The sequence below is a fragment of the Varanus komodoensis genome, unplaced genomic scaffold, assembly GCF_004798865.1.
Source record: "Varanus komodoensis strain SLA01 unplaced genomic scaffold, ASM479886v1 scaffold3, whole genome shotgun sequence".
In the NCBI taxonomy this organism is placed as follows: Eukaryota; Metazoa; Chordata; class Lepidosauria; order Squamata; family Varanidae; genus Varanus; species Varanus komodoensis.
The window spans coordinates 32,887,099-32,909,210 of NW_025335761.1; the positions used below are offsets into that span (position 1 = coordinate 32,887,099).

General features: G+C 41.9%; 1 protein-coding gene across 1 annotated transcript in view; it reads left to right on the forward strand.

Annotated features, from left to right (window-relative positions):
• PAX9 (paired box 9) overlaps positions 1-21,684 on the forward strand; it is a 43,844-nt gene extending 22,160 nt beyond the window's left edge. The window contains exon 5 of the mRNA XM_044435774.1: positions 21,430-21,684. Coding sequence (XP_044291709.1) covers positions 21,430-21,684 — 255 coding nt within the window. The remainder of the gene's footprint in view (positions 1-21,429) is intronic.
• Positions 21,685-22,112: the final 428 nt, after the last annotated feature.

Genomic DNA, 22,112 nt, shown 5'->3' on the forward strand with positions numbered 1-22,112 from the left:
TTTTTCATGTTTTCTTATTTTTCTTAAAATAGATTGAACTCAAGAGCACCTTTGCCAGGCTGAATCAAAAGCCCATCTACTGTCACATGGAGCTGTCTTAGGGAAATGCACACCAGGGAATGAGAGTAGTAGTCTTCCTCCATTTTTGTTCCCATCATATGATAGTCATAGTATATCACTTCTGAAAATGGAGATTCCCTTTAGCCGTGGGTAAGCTTACCATCAATAGAAGAACATCCTGTTCCTATACAGGAGCACATGCCTTTCAAATATTTCTGGCAAATGTTTTGTTGACTCTCCCAACTTAACTGACCTGTTTATCTACAGGCCCATCTGTAGAACAAGAAGAAAAGCTGTCATTAACAGAGCAAGAAGCCCCTTGCTTTCCATCATACGTTGAATATTTCTGACTCTGGCAGCTTGCTGCAGTTAAAGTTACTGGCGCCATGTTAGATTTACTAGGCTGTATTCTCCTGGCAATTCTGTAGGCAAATTCTAGATTAACTACAGTTACTGATCCTAGTTATCATTTCTTCATTACCATCCACGGACATTTCTTAGAGATGGGGGAACAAGTTGTTTTGTTCATATTTTATGGGGAACTTATTTATTCTGTTTCTATACCAAGTAGCTCAAGTTCTCTGGGAAGTTTATAACAAATTATAAAATGAAATATCAAATAGAGATATCAATAAAAATCATGAAATGTTACTATAAACATTTAAAAAACAATTTGAAACAAGTTAAATAACTAAGATTATTGCAACTTAGTGAATGTCACACTGTAAACCTATACGCAAAATGAAATTCACTTCTTTGCAATTTGTACAAGCCAAAATTCAGTTATCTTTTGAAATTCACACTTCTCTGAATTTTGCAATGGTCTTCAACTCAACTAATGAGTACGAAATGTGCACATGTTAAAATGAATTCGGTTGGGGAAGCTGTTTGCAAAAGCGCATGCATGAAGAGTACTCCACACAAAAATCTTAACTATTTGCATATGAATGTTATATAAAAAGAAATGTTTAAACTTGTGTGGAAAGAAAACAAATCAGGGTGGATAAAAATCAATGATTTTTAAAAAATTGGATTTTTAAATTTGAATTGGATTTATTTATTTATTATTTAAAGCATTTACATACCATTTGATTAGCATAACGTACTCTAAACGGCTTATACAATACAATTAAAATATACAAAATTCAGCAATTAAAACAATTTAAAACAAATTTTCCTGCAATAAAAACATCTGTGTACAATAAATTTTTGCAGGCCTATACAACAACAACACAGTACAATAAATAATAGCAACTATTCCACATGTACCAGACAATTTAAAAGCTAATATAAAAGTAGAAACTCAGTGAAAATGGCAGGAAAATAAAGAAGTTTTAACCTGGTGCCTGAATGAATATAATGTTAGTGCTTGGCGTATTTCCCTGGGAAGCTGATTCCACAAGTGGAATCAGTTCTTCAGTTGTAGCTCATGGAGAAGAACCTCAATAGATGAGGTGAGGGTCCGGGTAGGTAAAGATGCTACTTTAGAGATCCAGGCCCTAAACTTGTTTAGGGCTTTATACTTTAGTATAAGCACCTTGAAGCAAGCCAGACTTTAATTGGTAACCAGTGCAATTATTATTCAACTGGATAGAACTGAATATAGATACATTTGTTTCTACTCGTTCCCATCAGTAGACAGGCTGCCCTGAAGATTTAAATTGGATTTTTTTAATAAAATGGTTTTTGAAGAAAAATCTATCTAACGATAGTTTCCTATTTAAGATACATTATAGTCCAAAGGTTCGTTGTCATTGCCAGCCATTCAGTCTTGTTCTACCCTTGGCCACTCTATGAATCATTGCTCTTCATGCCTTTCTGTCTTCCACTCTGTGTCTCTCTGTCTTGCACTTTGTCTTGTCCTAAGGTTATTCGTCATGAAATAAGGATTGGTTTTTAATTATGTAGCACGAGGATGAATATTCATGCAATGTTTAATTTTTTTGGTAAATTAATTCCATTGATCCATTCACAATGGCATGCTCTTCCAGAGGTTTCTATAAGATTATTGGACAGTTTTTCTATGTAGATGATATTATCACAGATGCCTGGTTTTATAGTTCTCAAAACTGTGAATTTGTGTCTACAGAGATCACATGCCTCTTCTTCACAGCAAAAATGTTGCAAAATAAACTTAGAGTTGGAAAAAAGACCTTAATTTCATTGTTCCTTTGCACATCTATGTAGTCAGAATCAACCCTCTTAAGTGCTTAGTTTCAAAAAATGCAATGAAGAGTGTTGGCAGTGGAATAGATCTGCACAAGCAGCTAAATGTAAGGAGGGAGCGGCAAACAGAAAAAATAAAAGTGAAACCTTCTGAGCAGAATACTCCACAAGTCTTTGGATCTTTTTGTTAATCATATTGCTCTTTCCCTGGAGGAGAAAACCTTTAATGGCAGCAGACCATAAAAGAGACCCAATTTGGCAGTATTTTAACAAAGTTCCTCTACCTATGGGTAAGGCAGGCATGCATGCTTATTATGTAGAAAACCGCAATTTAATTCAAGTCCTATGGATTAATTATTTAAATTGATTTGATATCAGATCCACCCTGGAACAAACCAAACATAGCATTGAAAAAAATGTGAAACTGAGGGAACCTAAAGTTGACAGATTTCTCCATCTCATAAAAAAGACAACTGTCTCACACACCCCAACATCTCTCAAACATTGTTTCACTATGGTTTGTGGATCCACTTTGCTTTTTTATGTCTGGAATCTCCCACCGATCTGCCGCATAGGATGAACTGGGGCTCTCGTAGGGGAGAAAAACTTAGCTCTGTCAACTTGCTCCACACCATGCATAATGGAATATACCTCTATTCATATCTCCCCACCCTTACTTAGGTTTACGCTAAATATCCACAAGCACTGTAACCTTCCCATTGTAACAAAATATTATAAACAGGCCCTCATATGGTTCATAGGACTGGTTATGCATGTGTAGCTACTAGGAATGAACCGAATTATTCCACTTTCTCAAGCTGATTATGGCAGATGCTGGATAATTAATGGCCTTGAGCATTTGTCTGGTGGTCCATAATGAGGAATGCTTCAGGCTGTACTTTGCTCCAAAGCTGTATAATGGATCCTGCAATCTAATTTTAACTTTTTATGATGAAGCAAAATTATCATTGAAATTAACAGGAATGAGATAGTGCCATCCATGTCATTGTATGTTGTGGATGAAGGGAAATGAGCTGATCCCACCACATACACCTGATTCCTTCCCAGGTGAGCTGCACTGAACCCCATTTGAGTCCTAGTTGTGAGACCTGCTTCTTACTGACCACCTGCTTCTATGCCCAAAACACAATGCTGTGCCCGACAAGTCACACAACTTCAGGGTACTCCGTCCAGATGAACCCAAGAAAGAAAGCCCACGAGGTGAGTGGATGGTACTGGCTGTGTTTTCTACTGAGCACCATCTGCTCATAGCCTGGACCTCACTGTCTATGATTGTGCCCCCAAAGAGACAAGGAACTTCAGTGTTGGGAGACCTCTCCCTGGGGTAGGATCAGGGTCATTCTATTAGCAGTTCTCCTTTATTGTGTTCAGAGCTTAGGAAGATGTTGGCTAGATCACCACTATTCTGTTTATGGTATGCATTAAGATGAATAGAATGATGAATCTTGGCCTTTCAGATACTTTGACCCTCTAACTCCCATCAACCCCAGTCGGTATAGTCAATCAGATGATGGGATTTGTAGTCTGACAGTATCTGCAGGGTCAGGGGTTTCTCACCCCAATATAGATAAGAATTCACCAAATGGTAAGTTGTGAGATTGATGTAATGGCTTGTTTAAGACATCTGTCTGTGTCATCACACAGATTTTCATTGCCATGAAAAGACAATGCTGCCTTGCCACCTGCCCCCATGGCTGGTGCTAGCAGACCCTACAGGACTGTATATTTCTGAAGAGTTGGGGGAGAAGGAAGAAATGAGCTTCATGCCTTTGCCACTTTTGATAAGCTTTTCCATTGGCTGCATATTTAAAAGGCTGCAAACATTTACTTGTTGGCTGGATATTTTTGCCTCTTTTTCACAATGTTGTAGACTTCTAATTGTGGGACAATCTCCATGATGAAATCCTTCTGTTTTTCTTCTTTCAGCAGGGAGTATCTGAAAATATTTAGCCCCAGTTTCCTGGGGGGGCGGTCCAAGTTTATTACCCCTTTCTTTTGTAGCTCTTTCTCCTCATAGCCTGTTTCTAATCGAGACTGTGGTTTGGTTTTCATTGACTGACTCACTAAGAGCGTACTTCTCACTTCTGATTGTGCAGCACTGCACTTGTATCCCACTGCTTGCACAATATTTTTGAAAGCAGGTAATTTTCAGTGAGTCCATCACATTTATGGTTGCTATTTCCAATGGCAGATTTATCTGAAACACGATCACCAAATAATTATGCAATATATTGTGGATGAGGCAACCATACTGACAATGGTCAATTACTCTTCTCTGTGTTTCCCTCCTTTGAATTTCACTTCTGATCCAAATCCACTGCCACAGCTGTTTGTGATGCTGTTTTAATGCCTGAGGAGTACCGAGGTGTTCAGAGCCTGCTGTTGGAATGCTCCATCCAAAGCCCCCAAGAATTGAAATAGCAAATCTTACGGCCTGGAAACTGTATAGAAGTTTAAAAATCCATTATTGTGGCTCCATGCAAAGCAAAGATGCAGACATTATCATCTTTAATTGTAATATATGCAATTTTTGGCATTCATATTTTTGAATGCCAAAGAAATGACAGCCATAACAAATGGCTACTGTAATAGTCTTCCTTTTCCTTGGCTGTTGAAAGCCATCCCACTCATCAGACTGTATAGGTCGTCTGTCTCTTAGCTGAGTTCTGCTGATCTGTATGCTGCATGAGCAATAATCAAATCCAGGATTTCTGATGTGGTTGGAGAAATAGTTTTGGCTTGGATTTAACATTTGAAATGTGCACTGTATTAAGTCAAAACATAGCTTGGAAATGTATCTTTATATCCTAAAACAGAACTTTTTTATTTTAAAACTTCGCTGCCTCATCTTGTCTCCTAGGAGTTTAAGGTAGTTTACAATAATAGTAATAATAATATTAATTAATATCTTTTCAATTTAGCCCATACACAGTAAATATTAAAATATTCACAGAGAATAACAATACAATAACGATAAAAATATTCAAAGCATTCAAACAACAGTCAGATTAAAGACAAATTACGATTACATACTAAAAGAAAAGGTCTTTACCAGCTTCTTTAAGGTCATTTATGAGAAAGTGAGATGGACCTCCCTTGGGAAGGAGTTCTAGCATTCAGCAGCCACCAAAAAGACCCTGCCCTAATTCCAAGTAAGCATATGTCTTGGGGCATGTAAGCAGGCCTCCGAAGGTTATAGGCAGGCTCATAGGAGGAAAGTGGATCTTCAGATCTTGGGAGGACATTTACTGTCTTTTGCTTCCAGTCTATGTCAGTGTTGATGTTAAATGCTCAGGAGAGCATGGATATTTTTTTTAAGCAGCAACTTGGAGTACTGCTTGCTATATGGGCGCTTCTATTCTCCCCTTTCCTCAAGAAAACTTTTTTCTAAGAGATTTGTAGAAAGGATCGCTATCCATAATCTGTACATCATCGTCATATGGTTTTACATTTAGATGATCATAACATGTCACCTACAAGGTTGACTTAGCTGGTAGCCATTCTCCGTATCGGGCATACAGTCCCCAAGTTATGAATATCCAAGTTATGAACAAGCTGTGAATAAGCTGCTGTAAAGCCTATTAAAGTCCTGCAGGAAATCATCAGCATAGAGTAAGCGAAAGGGTAGCAAGGAAGGGCCTTCAAAGTAGGAGAGAGAAGGAGGCCTCCAAAGCAGGCCATCTGCTCCAGAGAAGGAAATCTCTCTGGCATCTCCTTACTTTAAAGAGGACGTACTGGTGAGTTTGGGTGGGTGGGGGGCATAGAGATATTTGTGGTTTTCCACTTGCATGGGGGTCCTGTGTCCCTGATCCCCACAAATGTGGAGGACCTACTACGTGATCCAACTTAGATACAAATTCAACTTAAAGACGAATTTCAATTTCCTCAGGAACAGATCTCATTCATAACCTGGGGTCTGCCTGTACTCCAAAACTGGGTAAACCACAGAAACACACTTTTTCTCAGTGCACTTTCTTTGCTTTCCTAATCCACATACCACGTTATCCATTCTAGAATATGTATCAAATCCTGCATATGATTTCATTTTGTGCATAATTTGTTGTCTGTGCAATGTTGAAAACTTTTTTTTAAAACAATTGTGCTAAGACGTTTATGGCAGGAATACAGTGAAGTCATCTTAGGATCTTGACTCAGTAGTCTTTTCTTGTGTGCAGAGGGAGTGCTCTTTAGGTGGTAATGTGCATTACTGAACTAACTTCAGCCTGTCTGTTGTGTCTGGGGACCCTCCTCCTCCTTAGAGAGGCCATGCATTTCTGCCCCAAAGTCCTGTCCTGAAGATGCCACTGATTTCTGGCAATCCTAATGAAACCCTGTGCTATATCCAAGTATGCTTTTTATCAGGAGCTTTATAAAGGCCAAACAAACAATCTCCCAGTGTTGTAATTTCCAAGCCTCTTATTCAAAGCACTCCTAATGAGTCAGCTCAAGGGCTGCTTTGTCATTTACCATTGCACGGTCTAATGTGAATAAAATAATATTTGTTTAGAAAAAGAGTTTGTTTAATATTTACGGTTTACTGACATAAATGTTTGTGCTCTCTACTGCCATGTTCAAAATCAATAGTGAGCACAGACAGTAGCATTCAACCTGGCAAATGGATGCATTTATTTGGAAGTTCAGTTCAGTTTTAAAATCAGTAGGACATACTTCTACAAAAGTGGGTAAGGGCTTGACTGCCAGATTCTGTTTACAATCTCATATGCTACAATTTTATACATGTCTACTCAAAATCAAGTCCTATTTACTTCCATGGGATTTAATCCCAGGTAAGTGTGTATTGCTTTACAGCCTAAAGAAACAAAACTGTGTCACTTGCATCTTTCCTAGCAGCAACATCCATGAATAAAATTTCCATCATGTGTATACTAAGTTGAGTTTGGGCAATGTGTTAAACCTTCTCTTGGGGCTGCATGAATTGGCTTGATTATATAAATCATATTCCCCATCCAAATAAAGAGATGTGATGTAACATGTTTACAGCTTGCATATTTACATTTGGCTTACCTTTCCTTTGCCTTACATTTCCTCTTTAATATTACTGTTAGATGACCACCTTCTCATTCCTCTCTCAGAAATCACGTACATTTCTAGTAATTAAACATGCCTTATGGTAATGTCTTCCTCCCATCAAAAATATAAATACGCTGCAATACAGTTGCGTTCCTTGGCTGTGCACACATGCAACCCAAACAACTGTTCCTAGCTCAGAGGTCTGTGTGCATCTGTGCTCAGAAGGAGATGCGCTAGTGGTGACAGGAACTGGTGCAGCCCTGCAGCCCTGGTCTCCTTCCCTCCCCACTTCCTAGTACCTCCTCCCAAGGCCAAGTTGTAATGTGGGGAAGGGGCAGCTGACATGGTCATTTCTGCACTGGGCAGGGCTTGGCCTTCTGAAGGATCCTGTGGCCTCCTAGCTGATGTCAGGAGGCTGTGGGGCTGTTGGGCACACATTTTAAAATTCTGCTGAGCTGTAGGTTTCAAATTTTGTCATTCATTTATTTATTTTCTATAGTGTTCAACAGCTGAAGCTCTGGGCTGAGTTGTGTGAGACTTTTGGGCTTGCAAAGTGACAGGAAGGTAAATAAGGTTAATAACACCCCAAAAGCTAACAGTGGGAACAGAATGAGGTGCTGATGCTATTTCTCCCTATTAAATAGCAGTGCTTTTCTGTCATTGAAAGGCAGTGTTTAAAAGCCAATCCTGTTAAGAAGCAAAGGAGTGTAAGTCCCACCATTCCCAGCTGTCATGGCCAATCCTTGGAGTGATGGAAGTTAGAAGAAACCAGATTGAAGAAACTGTCATAACTTAGGGTTTGAGGAAACCTGTGCCTTGGGGGATGGTATCTCTTTGAAGTTTCTTGCATTTTACAGTCTGATTATATGGGCAAAGCTATTACTTACGCATTTAATTTCTATACTGCCCACTAACCAAAATGGGTCTCTGGGTGGTTTACAAAATCATAACAAACAACATATACAATAAAAGCAATTACATTAAATCAAACATACATAATATATCAATAAAATATCTACAATTAGATGCAGAAAAAACCCACAGCAGCTACAACTCAAGTTAATCCAGTGGTATAGTAGCAATAAAATACAATAAATACCATATAGATAAAAATTAAAAATATGAAATATTATTTTAACTATTAAAATATTGACCAAATAAAGGTTTCTCCATGACTCTGAAAAGAGTAGAGATAAGGCATCAGGCAATTCTCTTTGGGAAACTGATTCCAAAGTCAGGGTGCCACCACTGAGAAGGTCCTTCCCCTTGTAGCCACCCTCCCAATTTCCTTCAGGCAAGGTTCTCTGAGAAGGACCTCCGATGACTGGTAGGGTCCAGGTAGGCACATATTGGAAGAGGCATTCTTTTAGATAACCTGGCCTCAAGCCATTCAGGGCTTTAAATATTGTTAACTTTGAATCATACTTGGACTTCATTTGGTAACCAGTGGAGTTGGTAGAGGATTAACATAATGTGATCATATCAGCCAGTCCTTGTCAGCAGCCTTGCTGCCTTATTTTGGACCAATGGGAGTTTCAGGACTATCTTCAAAGGCAACCCCATGTAGAGTGCATTACAGTAATCCAAATGAGAGGTTCCCAGAGCATGGATTGCTGTTGCTAGGTTCCGTCAGTCCAGATAAGGTCATAGTTGGTGAATCCACTTAAGCTGATAGAAGGTGCTCTGCAGCACCAAATCCACCTGAGATTACAGTGAAAATTCTGGATGCAGGAGCACCCCCATGCTACGAACCTTGCGTTTTAGCGGAAGGGCAACCCCATCCAGGACAGATGTAATGTCAACAATCTGGACATAAGATCTCCCCACCAACTACTCCTCCATCTTACCTGGATTAAGTATCAGTTTATCAGCCCTCATCCAATATATTATCAGACTTGGACACTGATTCAGAATGGCCACTGCTTCACCTGGGTTTGATGAAAAAGGGAAGTAGAGCTGGGTGTCATCCGCATATGGATGACATATTAGCTCAAACCTTTGAATAACCTCCCTAAGCAGTTTCATGTCAATGTTGGGATAAGAGGATAGGGGATAAGATAGAACCATGTGATACTCCATGGCATGAATGCCATGGTGCAGAGTAATAATCTCCTAGAACCACCTTCTAGAATTGGCCAGTCAAATAGGAGTGGACTCACTGCAAAGCAGTGCCTCCAACTCCTAAGCCAGACAGTCTTTCCAGAAGGATACCATGGTTGATGATAAGTTCAGAAGAATCAACATGGTTGAACTCCCCCTGTCTTTCTCCTGGCAAAAGTCATCCCACAGGGCAACCAAGGTACCCTTCTTTCCAAAACCTGGCCTGGAGCCTGACTGAAATGGATCAGGATGGTCTGTTTCATTCAAGAGTGCCTGGAGTGTTCAGCCACACCTTACCCAGGAAGGGGATATTGGCCACCAGCCTATAGCTGGTATTGTCTTCTGGGTCCAGATTAGATTTTTTTTTCAGAAGTGGTCTAATTACAGCCTCTTTCAAAGAGACATTTATAACCTCCTGGCTCCAGATACTTTGAGTTATAAGCCATGATGGGCCAGGGTCAAGCATAAAGGTAGTGTGCCAAACTTGACCAAGTACCTTGTCCACATCCTTAGACCTCAATAACTTTGAAACTCATCAAACAAAATTGGCCGAAATAGTGCTCTGGTTGCCTCTGTTAATGGAACTGTATTAAATTTGTGATGGAGCTGAGCAACTTTATCTTCAAAGTTGTTGCACAAATTCATCACAGCAAGTTACTAAGGGTTCCACAGTGTTTTTCTCTGACCCACTTTGTAGAAAGCCACAAACCCATTCAGAAAAGCTCTGCTGGATGGCACTGAGAGGATGTGATTCTGGTGAAGAATAACCTCTTTGCCAGCCTCACTGCAACAGAATAGGCTTGATAATGAGCTCTAAGCCATGTCTGCTCAGATTCACCATGAGTTTTCCTTGACTTGCACTCTAGCCACTCCCCTCTTGCTTCATTACCCTCATCTCCAATGCCTACCAGGGGGCAGGCCAGGGTCTGCACAAGGGAAGAAGGCACTTGGTGTGATTATGTCAATCACTCAAGCCATCCTCATATTCCGCAGGGCTACCTGAGCTTTGACAGGAGAGCTAGCCATGTCAGCTGGAAACAGCCCCAGAGCTCTCTGGAAACCATCAGGATCCATTCGTCCCTGCGGGCAGACCATTCTGATAGGTTTCCCACCCTTACAGAGGGGAAAGGAGCCCTAGAGCCTTAATCTCAGAAGGAAGTGATCTGACCATGACAAGGGAGTTAATATTTACTATCCAGATTACCATCTTCCTGTCCAGTTGGAAAAACCAGGTCCAGAGTGTGACCTTTTACACGTGTTGGGCTGCTGAGACAGCCCCATGTTTGTCATGGTGGCCATGAAGTCCTGAGCCCTCAGAACAAAGCAGTCTCGGTGTGGAGACTGAGGTTCCCCCAGAACCATCATCCCGGGGTCCTCAATACCATGTCTGAGACATCTCTGTCAGTTTGGAAGGGGAGCATGGGGGGCGGTACACCAGCAGATCCCTCATCTGTCTTGAGCCCCCAACACAAGGTATAAACACTCAAGATCCACCTTCGAGGAAAGAGGAAGCCTAGAGAGGGAGATCGTATTTCTGTAGACTAAAGGCAGCCCCCTGACCCTCAAGGTAGAATTGGTGCTGCACTGAGTACCCAGTTGGGCACAGCTGTGAGAGAGTGACCCCCCTCCCATTTCACCCATCAAGTTACTACATAGAGGTCTAGTATTGGTAGATACATTTTAAGTTATCTGTGCTGCTTTTCCACTATGAGAGCCCTGAAGGCAGGACTGAGCTACTCTGGATTAAACCACAATACCAACAATAAATAAACAAATGTTAAGACAATGAAAATAATCAGCAGTTGACAGTCCTGGTGCAACAGTCTCAGCAGAAGAATATTAATGTGCTAAAAGCTTGGAGATATACAGAGCAGTCTTAGGTTGTGGCCCATGGTGGATTTGTATGCAGAGGGAATTTCACAACTGGGATGCAAGTACAGAAAAGATGTTTCTTCCTGTCATGACTGGCTGAACATTTGAAGGCAGGAACATCCAAAGAATGGCTTCAGAAGAACAGTGAAGAAGCAGGCTGGAAGATGGTGGTCTTTTGGTATTTAAGTGTCCCATATAATTTAGTTGGACTGAAGAAATTTGATTGGACTCCTGACCCCCCAGGCCTGCCATCTGGAGAGGGTTAGGGTGTGGCAAAGGTGACCTGCTGTGCTGGCAGATCATAGGGAGCTGGCTTATATTGAGTCAGAACTTTGGTCCATCTAGCCCAGTATTGTCAGGGCTGCCTGGCAGTGGCTCACCAAGGTTCCCAGCCCTACCTGAAGATGCTGGGGATCAAACCTGGAATCTTCTTCTTCCAAGCATGTGCTCTGTCACCAGGCTATGACTATTCCTCTGGGGTTCACCAGTTGGGAGTAGGGACCTCTGCCCTGGAGGCCTCTGTGATGCCCTTAACCCTAATTAAGCACTTATTTAAATCTCTCCCATTGAAACCCATGGAATTTAAGTCTGTCATTGTGCCTGCGTTGTGCCCAACATCATCATCACCGCTAATATTGCTGCTACTGTGATGATAATGACTGGAATTGCACCCTTCCATCTAATTATCAAGGCACCTTACAAATAAAATAAATTTTATTTTAAATTTCACAACGAAATAACATGTGCCTACAGATAAATCAAAAAAGCAAATCAATAAAAGCAGCATTAAAAGAATAGTTAAGCCAGAATAAAACAGATCCCCAAACTTGGGTAGTTTTTAAAGTATTTGACTGTGTTAAAAAGACGTCAGGGAAACACCAAGTCCCTGTCTTTGGGAGAGTATCCCAAAGCCAGGGTGCTACTGCCATAAAGGGTTTCTTCAATAACCACCTGCTATGTCTTATAGCAGGGAAGGCCAACAATTGTCTTAAGGTATAAGCACAGACATACAGAGACAGCTGACCTTTCAGCATCCTAACACTTTTGAAAAATGAAGGGAATATTTTGAGGTAATATTTAAAAATAGGATATTTAGAATTCTTAATGTATGCTGCATTGTACCCATTATATGTACATCCAGTTGACATGAGAAATTGAGAGTTATATGATGTCCATAATCCAGCAAAGTTAGGTGTGTGCTTAATTCACTGGCTTCACTATCATGTAGCAGTACATAAAAGGATTGATGAATTTGTCAATTTCTGTTTTTATCAGTTTTTGAACCTTGAGATTGGATCGTTTCAATTTTGAGCATTTCTCCAATCTTAACATCCAGACCATTCAGAATTTTTAGAAAAAGTTCGCACAAACTTTTTTTGTAGGCATTTCATCCAATGCATTTCATTCATGCATTTCATTCATGCATGCATTTGTATACACAGTTTTGTCTAATATACACCTTTCTGAAAACAATTATCCTAATATGGGGCAGTATCCTATAATGTCCCTGCACCTCCACCCCTTCTCTTACACAGCAGAATTGACCATTTGCGTAAAAGAGGCTAGCAGTTCCAAAAATAATCCTGGAAATAAATGTCAAGGCTTATTTTTGGATGGAGCACATCAACAGAGCTCTTCTCTGTAAGCTCTATCACATGTCCTATTCCAGAGATGTATTTGGCTGCTTGTTTCCAGATTAGAATACAACAAGAACTATGCTGAATCAGACAAAGGATTCATGTAGTTCAGCATTCTGTTCACACAGTGGCTAACCAGCTATTTACATGAAAATGAAAACCAAACACATTTTCCACCATTCCTAAGTACATGGAAATGTGTGCTTAACCATACCAAAATATTTGGACTAAGGCATACCCTGATAACACACATGCTTAGAAGCAAACTTAATTTAATCCAATGGACTCTTGTGTACAAGCAATTGTCTTGGAACCAGAAAAGTTCAAGTGGAGTCCTGCTTGTTCAATAGGGTATGGATAGTGTTTCTGTCAGTTTCTGTTTCTCTTGGTTTCCCATTTTTTCAGTCTTCAGTCTTGAGCTCACTTTGAGAATTTTTGCAGTTATAATTTGAGTGGTAACACTTTTTGAGATTTTTTAAAAGTTGCGTGTAAATTCATGAGCATTTTGTGCTCATTTTATGCATTTTTCCTAATATGGACATTTTTGCAACCAGTTTTCCTAACATAATGCATATTTGAACACTGTTTCCTTTAGATATTTTTATATACACATATATTGAGTTTCAGTTCACACAGTGGTTCAAAAGGACAAAATTACATAAATTTGCAATGAAATGTGAACTGAACACACTGCTTCCCCATCCTTTTTTTTGGGAATTCTTCATTCTACAAGTAGAAGTACTTTCCCTTGGGAAAAAGGTTCTGTGGATCTCACCCAATGCATTTAGGGTAGGGTGGAAAAGTAATATCCAATCGATGATTGGGTCTTGGGAATCAAATGTGTGTGGTCTGTATCATATTCCTGTAGGTTAAGGTTTTGCCATAGAATGGATGCAGTGTGAGCTGAAAGAGAGTGGCATTCTTAAAGTGCATAAGCCAAGGGACTACTCTGGGCTCTGAACCCCAGACTTTCCAGCTCACAGATCTCTTGACCCTTCCAGTACATCAGCTGTACAACCCTATCAAATGAAATGGAAGTTTAACTCACACATCAAAACTCCAGTGCAATGCCATCCTTGAGTCCCAGTCACTGAGAAATAGGCAGGATATAAATAAATCCTTTAAAATAAAGCTTTCCCAAGAATAGCAGGTTCATTACCATAGTAGAATTAATTTATTGAAATGCTCCGAACTAAATTCTTAGGATTTCCCAGAAATATATTCACCACTTATATTTTGTTTTCCACTTACATTAAATCTGCTTTCTGTCTTGTCTCTTGTCTGCAAGCATAACAGCACAGGGCTATGATTCTATAGGGCCCTTGTTCCATGGCAGGATTTGTAGGCCAGGAGTTGCTTGGATTTTATTTTGCTGAGGAAGACATCTTCCAGGGTTTCTGACTGACGTTATCCTCCATATCTTCTGCTAGAACATCCAATCTGTGACAGCATCTGGCACTGCCTCAAGTTTAGTTCAAGTATTCTCTCTCTGATTTTTAGGTGATCATTGTTTATCCTCTCCTTACACTTTCACACAGATGAAAAGATAAGCAGATAGTAATAATCCCTCAATCTTTTTCTTACACTTTGTGATATCAGTGATTTTAATCCTTTCCCCACTGATACTTTGTCCTCTTGAGAATATTAGTACTTAATTCCAAGGTGCTTTTGCCCACATGGGAAAAGATAAACTTATCTTTTGTATTGAAAGGTGACTGAGGGCAGGAAAATGGCCAAATAAAGAAAATAATTGCACACACAGACACACCTTTGACACTTGCTTTTCTGCAGACAATTTCAGCAGCTGTGACTGCTCTGTAAACCTGGAATCTTGCTTCTCTGGGAAGAGTGTCTTTGTGTCCATGTTGGGTCTTGTTGGGGGGGGGGGGAGCACAGCACACACCCATCTTTGGCGGGTGAAGCACTGGGCAGTTGCCCAATATGACACAAAGCAGCTCATCCGTCACACTTGCAGCTAGGGCTGGCCTTCTTGGTAGGCAGAGTGAGGGAGCTGCTGCCGGCATTAGATTCTGGGTGACAGGGAGTCCCACCCAGAGTTTAGAGCAGGGCGTAAATGAGATGTGACCTGTCCTGTACCCCCAGAGTGAGCCAGCAGCCCTTGCTGTGATGTAAAGCAGATTCAGCCCCCAGTAAAGTTGATTTCAAGGGGAGGGTTCCATCTGGGTGTAGGCACAAAAGAAAAGCCCTTAGGGTAGGGTGGGCATCTACATACAACTCAGTAGCATGCCAAAAGCTAAAGCAGCTTTTCTATAAATTACTACAAAAGGCATCAGAATCTGACATGTTGCTTGAACTTCTTTTGCTCGTATAAACACAGACAGTACCTATGAGATCACTGGTAAAGCACCTGTCTTGCATGCAAAGGTCCCAGGGTCAATTTCTAGCATTTCCAGCCAGAAGAAACAGGCAACCTTTGCCTAAGACCCCTGTCAAATCAAGATGGGTTTTGCTGAGGCTGCTGCATTCCAGAGTGGTTGTGTGTCTGAGCCCTCAGTCCTTTTGGTATCAATCCAGCTTCAGCTGTGTAATATTCGGCGTCTAACTTCCAAGCTGCTGGCCTGTCTTAAAAGTGTTTTTCCAACCATCACTCTAGACCTGCACTATTGGCAATATGTAAATAAGCAAAATGATCACCAATGCAATTATGAATTAGGCTATGTGCTAGCACTGGACTTGTCTTAACTAAAAACAACAGCAAGAGCCATGTGTTTAAAAGATTAGGGTGCCATCATATGCACATTTAGACAGAAAAAGGAATGCAACTCCCAAGCCACCAGCCATGCTGGTCATCATGGTGCATAAATACAATTTGCACAGAGTGGGAGGGTTCAGTTGATGCCTAAATGTTCTCTCTGTTGTCCCAGTAAATTTTACCCGTCTACAGACTGCAAGTAGGCAGTCCTGTCTGTGCAGCTGGGAGCTGAGTTTATGTATGTACAGCTGGGGTGGAGAACTTCTGTCAGCCTGAAGACCACATTCCATTTTGGAGACGTCTTGGGGGCCACATTCCAGTGGTAGACAAGGTCAGAGACAAAGCAGAAAAATCCCAGATCCTAAAATACCATCATGTTTTGGCTTAAAGCTCTTATTACCAGTGACTAAACCTTAGGAGTGATATTTCAATCTTTTAGAACAAGGGAAAACTGCCCAATGGCCAGGAAGCTACTGCACAGTCACTAGACAGGATAAGAGGTGGAGCCCAAAGGAAGAAAGCATGGCCATTTTGTGAACCTCGGAGAGCCAAATTGGGATCTCTAGAAGGCCAGATTTGGTGCCAAGCTCTCAGGTTGCCCACCCCGGCATACAGTCTGTACACATGCTGTTGCCAACATAATTTATCCTCCCCAGTACTCTGACCATGTGACAGCCCTTTTTAAACCCTGCAGTGGCAGCCCATCTGTTCTTAACTCTGCATAAGTTTCCTCTGCATATTTTCAAAGCTCTCAAAGCTTTCCCCTGCCTATTTCTCTGCACATCCGTTCTTGTGACATTCAGTCATCCATCTCCACCAGCCTCAGCTCTCCAAAGGTTTCCTTATTCTCCTAAAGAACTTCCCAGAGAGGATCATCAAGAACCCACACTGTACTCCTTTCAGTGCCAGGTGAAGACCTTCTTACTTTCGGCAGGAGTGATAGTCTTTCAGTCTTTGCTCTTTAAACCTACTACAGTATTTTAAACCTTTGTACCCTGCTAAGTTGTTATTTATGTTTTCAATTGTGAACTGCCCAGAGAATTTTGGTTATTGAGCAGTCTAGAAATGTAATCAATCAATCAATTCAATCACTGCCTTGATGTAGTGGTCCCTTGACATGGTACCACTGATGCCCCTCAGGTGTTGACCTCAGGTGTTGACCTGCCTGACATGGCCACCGGTTCCGCGTCCACTGGTTCTGGGTTGCCACCATCAGTCAGTCTCTCTAGATATGCTTCTGCTGTGGGTGGTGCTTTTGGATGGGAACAAAGTTGATGCTCAGCTCCCATCGGCAGAGGGTTGCCACTGTCTTGTTAGTATTTCACATTGTTGGAGCTGCTGGGATAACAGCGCCCTGGCAGATTCACCACAGCTGCCTACCCTGGGAAGGCAGTCTGGCCCAATGCTTCAATCTGGTTCTGGCAGCCACTTGGAATTGTCCATAATGACCCAGTGTGGCAGCATTTTGGGTCACTGAGGCAAGTGAGGATGCTCAGTCACTGCTTGTGCCTGCCAATAAGGCCTTTTAGGCTGTACTGACAAATTAAACAGCTTCCCAGAGGGCTTGTTGCCCCAGATTGTGTAAACCTTGAGCTACTATCTTAGGCTCCCAGTATCCAATTCCAGGATTTTAAGCCTAGTGTTGGCTCAGTTCTAATTTGAAAAATGTCACCTTCTAGGAAGCCATGTCCTTGGGATGGACACTGAAGGTATGGTGGGCTCATGATGGCACTGACATTGCTAGGCAGGGGCCCAATAGTTGTTTCAGTGGGATGAACATCAATGCCAATCAGGCCTGCTGGAGTGTGTGGCCTTGGGATTTGTTGCTGTAGGGTGGGTGCCACCGCCAGACCTGCTTAAATGTCTGGAATCTCCTCCGAGAATTCCTCTGTGCAATGACCAGTCTTATTTTCTTCACTCTCCCCCTCAAAACGCACACATTTGAGGAAGCTTTTAGAGCATCACTGAAACGAAGGCTGGAGCTCTGCCACCAGCACTGGTGTTGGAAATCCATTCTCCTGTATGGCCCCAATCCTGCGGACACTGTCCTAGGAAACAGTGGATTACAATGTAAATATAATCACCATGTTGTCCAAGGTAGGCTGCTTTCTCAGACCTTCAAAAGGTATGTGGAAGTTTCCTCAGCTTCTTTAGTGGAAAACTTATATTGGAGTAGGGAACAGAAACCAGTTTAATAAGAGTTTGATTCCCTTGTAGCCATTTTTAATCAAGCCCCATCCCATTTTGATTAAATTGGCACGACTGAGAGGTAACTCTCAAGGCAGACCTTTTCCACTGTAAATCTTATGTGAGCCACTCCCCCCCACAAATTGTAAAAATGCATTTTACTAAACATACAAACCATGAAAAAGTCATGGGGGTTGTAGCTGGCACTTGTGGGGTTCCAGTTCCCTTGGTCTCTTGCAGAACATTAATTCTGAGAAGCCGAAACGATTCAAAATGTCTCCCCTGTGGTTTTTGCTTAGATATTGGGCAGAAAATGAACATAGGTTACATTCAGCTACAAGCACTACTTAAATAATTAAATTTCCTTTCATAAACAATGGCTTCAATAATGGTAGCAATATTTACAGTACTGAAAAAAAGTTTCTTAAACCCAGCACTTAGGAAAAGACTTCTAAGCACCTTGCAAACCCATAAACACCACGGGGTTCCCCCAACTCCTGATTTTGCATTTTGGTGTTCATTTGGTGTTCATTTCCTTCAAATGAAATATGCAGGGTGAATTATTGGCCCAATATAGTCAGGGCCTTGGAACTGAATCCCCCCTGTTTCATCCTTAAGTGAATGTAGTTCTTGTAAGATGTGCCAGAATAACAAATGGTATACAATTCCACTGTCAGTTCCATCCAGCCTAAATTATAGGCAGTCTGCTTATGTTGCCGCAACACGAAGTGGTTGCAGTTCTGCTCACCTTTGCCTAGGAGTAAGACCCATGTAAATCCATGGAATTTACTTCTGAGCCCAGCTGCAGAGGACTACAGTGTGTGGCCATTTTCAAAAGTGAAAATTCATGTAGGATTTTGAATTCCCCATGCTTCTGCTTCAAATGACCTTGATAAAATCAACCTAACTCATAATCAACATAGTAATACCAATAAAATAAATGCTTTGAAAACCTAATCTAAACCCAATATAATACAAGAAGTGTTCATTCGCAAGATCTATTCTGCCCAGTCTAGCTTCAGCAAAGGCCCTGATACCTTGGAAATTAAGTATCTGAGGACCTGGTGCCAAACAGATGACAATGTCAGTGCCAGGTGTGCTTCCTTGGAGAGAAGATAGCAGCATCGGGGTTATCACACAAAAGGCCCTAGACTCTAGACAGTCTCCTCTTTTTTAAATGGCTTCTCCTGTTTTCTGTCCTGTGTTAACAGGGTTCACAAGTGATGCATACTAGAGGTTATCCATAAAGATGTCATACCTCAAGGGGAAAACAATGTTCTGATGGCAGAGGAAGCTAGTTTTATTTAAGTGAGGCATCTGTGTTAAGAAAGCAATGCATTTATGTCACATAGCAAACTGCACTTGGCACTCATGTGAGTTGGTTTGTTTATTTGCTTTTTTAAGTATGTGGAATGGTGTCTGTTATTTTAATAGAAAATCTCTTTCTGGGTGTATATAACTCTTTAGGCCTGGCAGAAGTCTCACTTTCTGTCCGGGTTGTAGGTAGGAATATACAGATTTTGATTGTGTTTTACAAATAATGCAGTTTTTTCAGACTTGTACAAGAATTTTAAACTACTACACCCAGAAAGAATTTGCACTAGAACACACTAGTGTTAGTGTGCATTAGTACCAGTGTAAATTTGCACATATCCCCCAGTTTTAAAAGGTCTCAAATTCCACCATACAACTTAGAGAAAGGCAGTCCCTCCACAGGATGGATTCATAGAAATCTGAACTTACTTGACTCTGTGGTGGACTTCTCCATAATCCGTGGCTGCAGGCTCTATGGTAGCGCTTACGATTTTGACTTATGTGGCAGAAATCCAAGTTCAAATATCTAGCTGGCCAAAAGCAAATTGGAATAACCCCTGGAAAATCATTGGCTGCATTTAGATGCCTTTGGACCTTCTGCATTCTTGATTACAGGAACTGGAATTGTGACATGGATGATCTCTGTTGAAGTGCAACCTTGCGGGATTAGGAAAATGCAATGCAAGTGAGCCAAATATTTCCATACGTCCCCATTAAGTTAAATGGAAGAGACTGGTGTCAGCCATAGTGCTCGATGTCCGGTGACTGCATGCTGTCCAAGCTTCTTTTAAAGAAGTAGAACCCTGCTTGAATCCTGATGCTTAGGCCAGGCCCATTGAAATCATGGGGACTTAAGCTAGCTCTGGCTAAACTGGGCTGAATCATGCCAAAGCTTCTAGCAGATGGAGGTGTCCCCCCATTACCTGCAAAAGATAAGTTGGGCAGCCTCCTCTTCATGGCCACACCCATGGCCATGTGATGACCTTCCTGCCTTTGTGATCCTCCCCTGCCTGCCCGCCCGCCCGCCCCCCAATTCTGAAAGGTTGAAACTCTTTCCCTAAAGGTTGACTTATTGGCAGTAAAAGCTTTAATGTGGCCATCTATTCTGTCTTTGCTCGTTTAGTCTCATTTTGCGTCACCCGCTTTGCCTTCAGCCCCACCCACCCCTGGGAGCAGCCCCTGAGAGTCTCTTCAAAATAGGACCCGGCCCTCGGGCTGAACCAGATTCCCCAGCGCTGCTCTAATGATTAGATGGAGGCGTTTGAGTGGAGCTCTGCTGCTGCAGAATGGGGGAGGAAGCTGTTTTGCTTACCTTGCAACCTCCCGTGGCCCCCAATTTGCTCTGGAGAATTGGGGACACTCCCGAATGGGGGTGAGGTGGTGCTGGCGGGTGGAGGAGGAGAAAGATAGCCTCCCTGCCTTCTGCCAGCGGGGTTTCCCAACTCTGCTCCGAGACGCTCTCGACACAGACCATTTGAAGCAGATTTCAGTCAGTCTGCTCTGAGCAAGGCGTGATTCAAGTCCATGAACTTAGAGTGGAAAAAGCTGTGAGAACCTTGCTGCCTCCTGGTAGTTTCCTTTGACAGAATGACAGCAGCAGGATTGAGCTTAGAGTTGCTACCACTCTCCAGGGATGTTTGTGTAAGCTGGTGGTCCAGGTGTCTGTTTGTATAAAGAAGGGAGAGGCACCGTAGGAATTCACAGTGAATGGCACTTTATTTAAATAAATCAGGGCTCTTCTTCAGGCCACTCCAAAATGCCTCCTGTTCCCACTGAAATGCATTCAAAACAGAGGCCTTCTCTCCTTCTCCCACTCAGGTATTTTTGTTTTTTTGTTTGCTCGTGCTGATGAGGCTTACTTCTAAGTAGACCTGTACAGGTTGGAACCATAACATGGACTCCTATCAGCAAGAGGTTTTTGATCCATCAGAGCTTTTCCAGTGGCTAAATGGGAAGTGGGGATGTTCATGTGTTCCCCCTTTCTGCCAGTGAGAACATTCCAAGTGGAGCTCAGCTCATGGATGCTTACATCACCCTCCAGCCCCATCAAAGCTCTGGCTCCAACCCAGCACAATGCCCTGGAATGGCCTTAGGGTGCCTTCTCAAGACAGGCAAATGTCCTGTTCCTCATGTTAGCTGGCTAATACTGAGAGCTGCAGCACTTTTTCCTGGCAGCCCAGCCCTATCTTAGAAAGCTGATGTGTCACTTCTGAAACCAACTGCCTCTTAGCAACGTTTTTTTTTTTAAATCCATGTGTTTTGTATTTTTCCCTTTCTTTCTGTGCAATAATGATTGTTCTTCCTGTTTCTCCTCCTCCTCTCTTTCAGGCACCCAGCGGTCTTCCAACTGTTGGAAGCTTTGTTTCTGCACCAACAATGGCGCCTTACCCCACAGCAGCCCAGGTGTCCCCTTACATGGCCTACAGTGCTGCTCCATCTGGTTACGCAGCGAGTCACGGCTGGCAGCATGCTGGGGGCACCCCACTTTCGCCCCACCACTGTGATATCCCTGCATCACTGGCTTTCAAGGGCATGCAGACAGCCAGAGAAGGTAGTCACTCCATCACGGCTTCTGCACTCTGATATCGGAGAGATGGCAAAACAATTCCAGTCCAGCCACTCTCTTGTCCTCTCACTTTCTCCATCATTCCTTATGGGCTGGTGACATTTCAAATATTTTTCTCCATCACATTTTGCTCTCTGTCTCTCGGGGTTCACTAAGTGTAAATAATGTCAGAAAGTGAGAAATGTTGTGTTGCCCCTTGCACTGTTTTGCGTAAAGAAGATCTTACAACCCTGTGAGGGCTTGTTGGTAAAACCACACATATTTATTCTAGTCAACAGGACCTTCTCAAATGTGCAATTGTTTCAGATTTGTAAGAAATCAGTGGAGGAAAACACCGCAATTCTAACCAACACATGCAACCAAACAGAAGTTGTCTTCTGGATCACTTGGTCGTTCTTTTTTGAAAATACTTATTATTATTATTATTATTATTATTGTTATTATT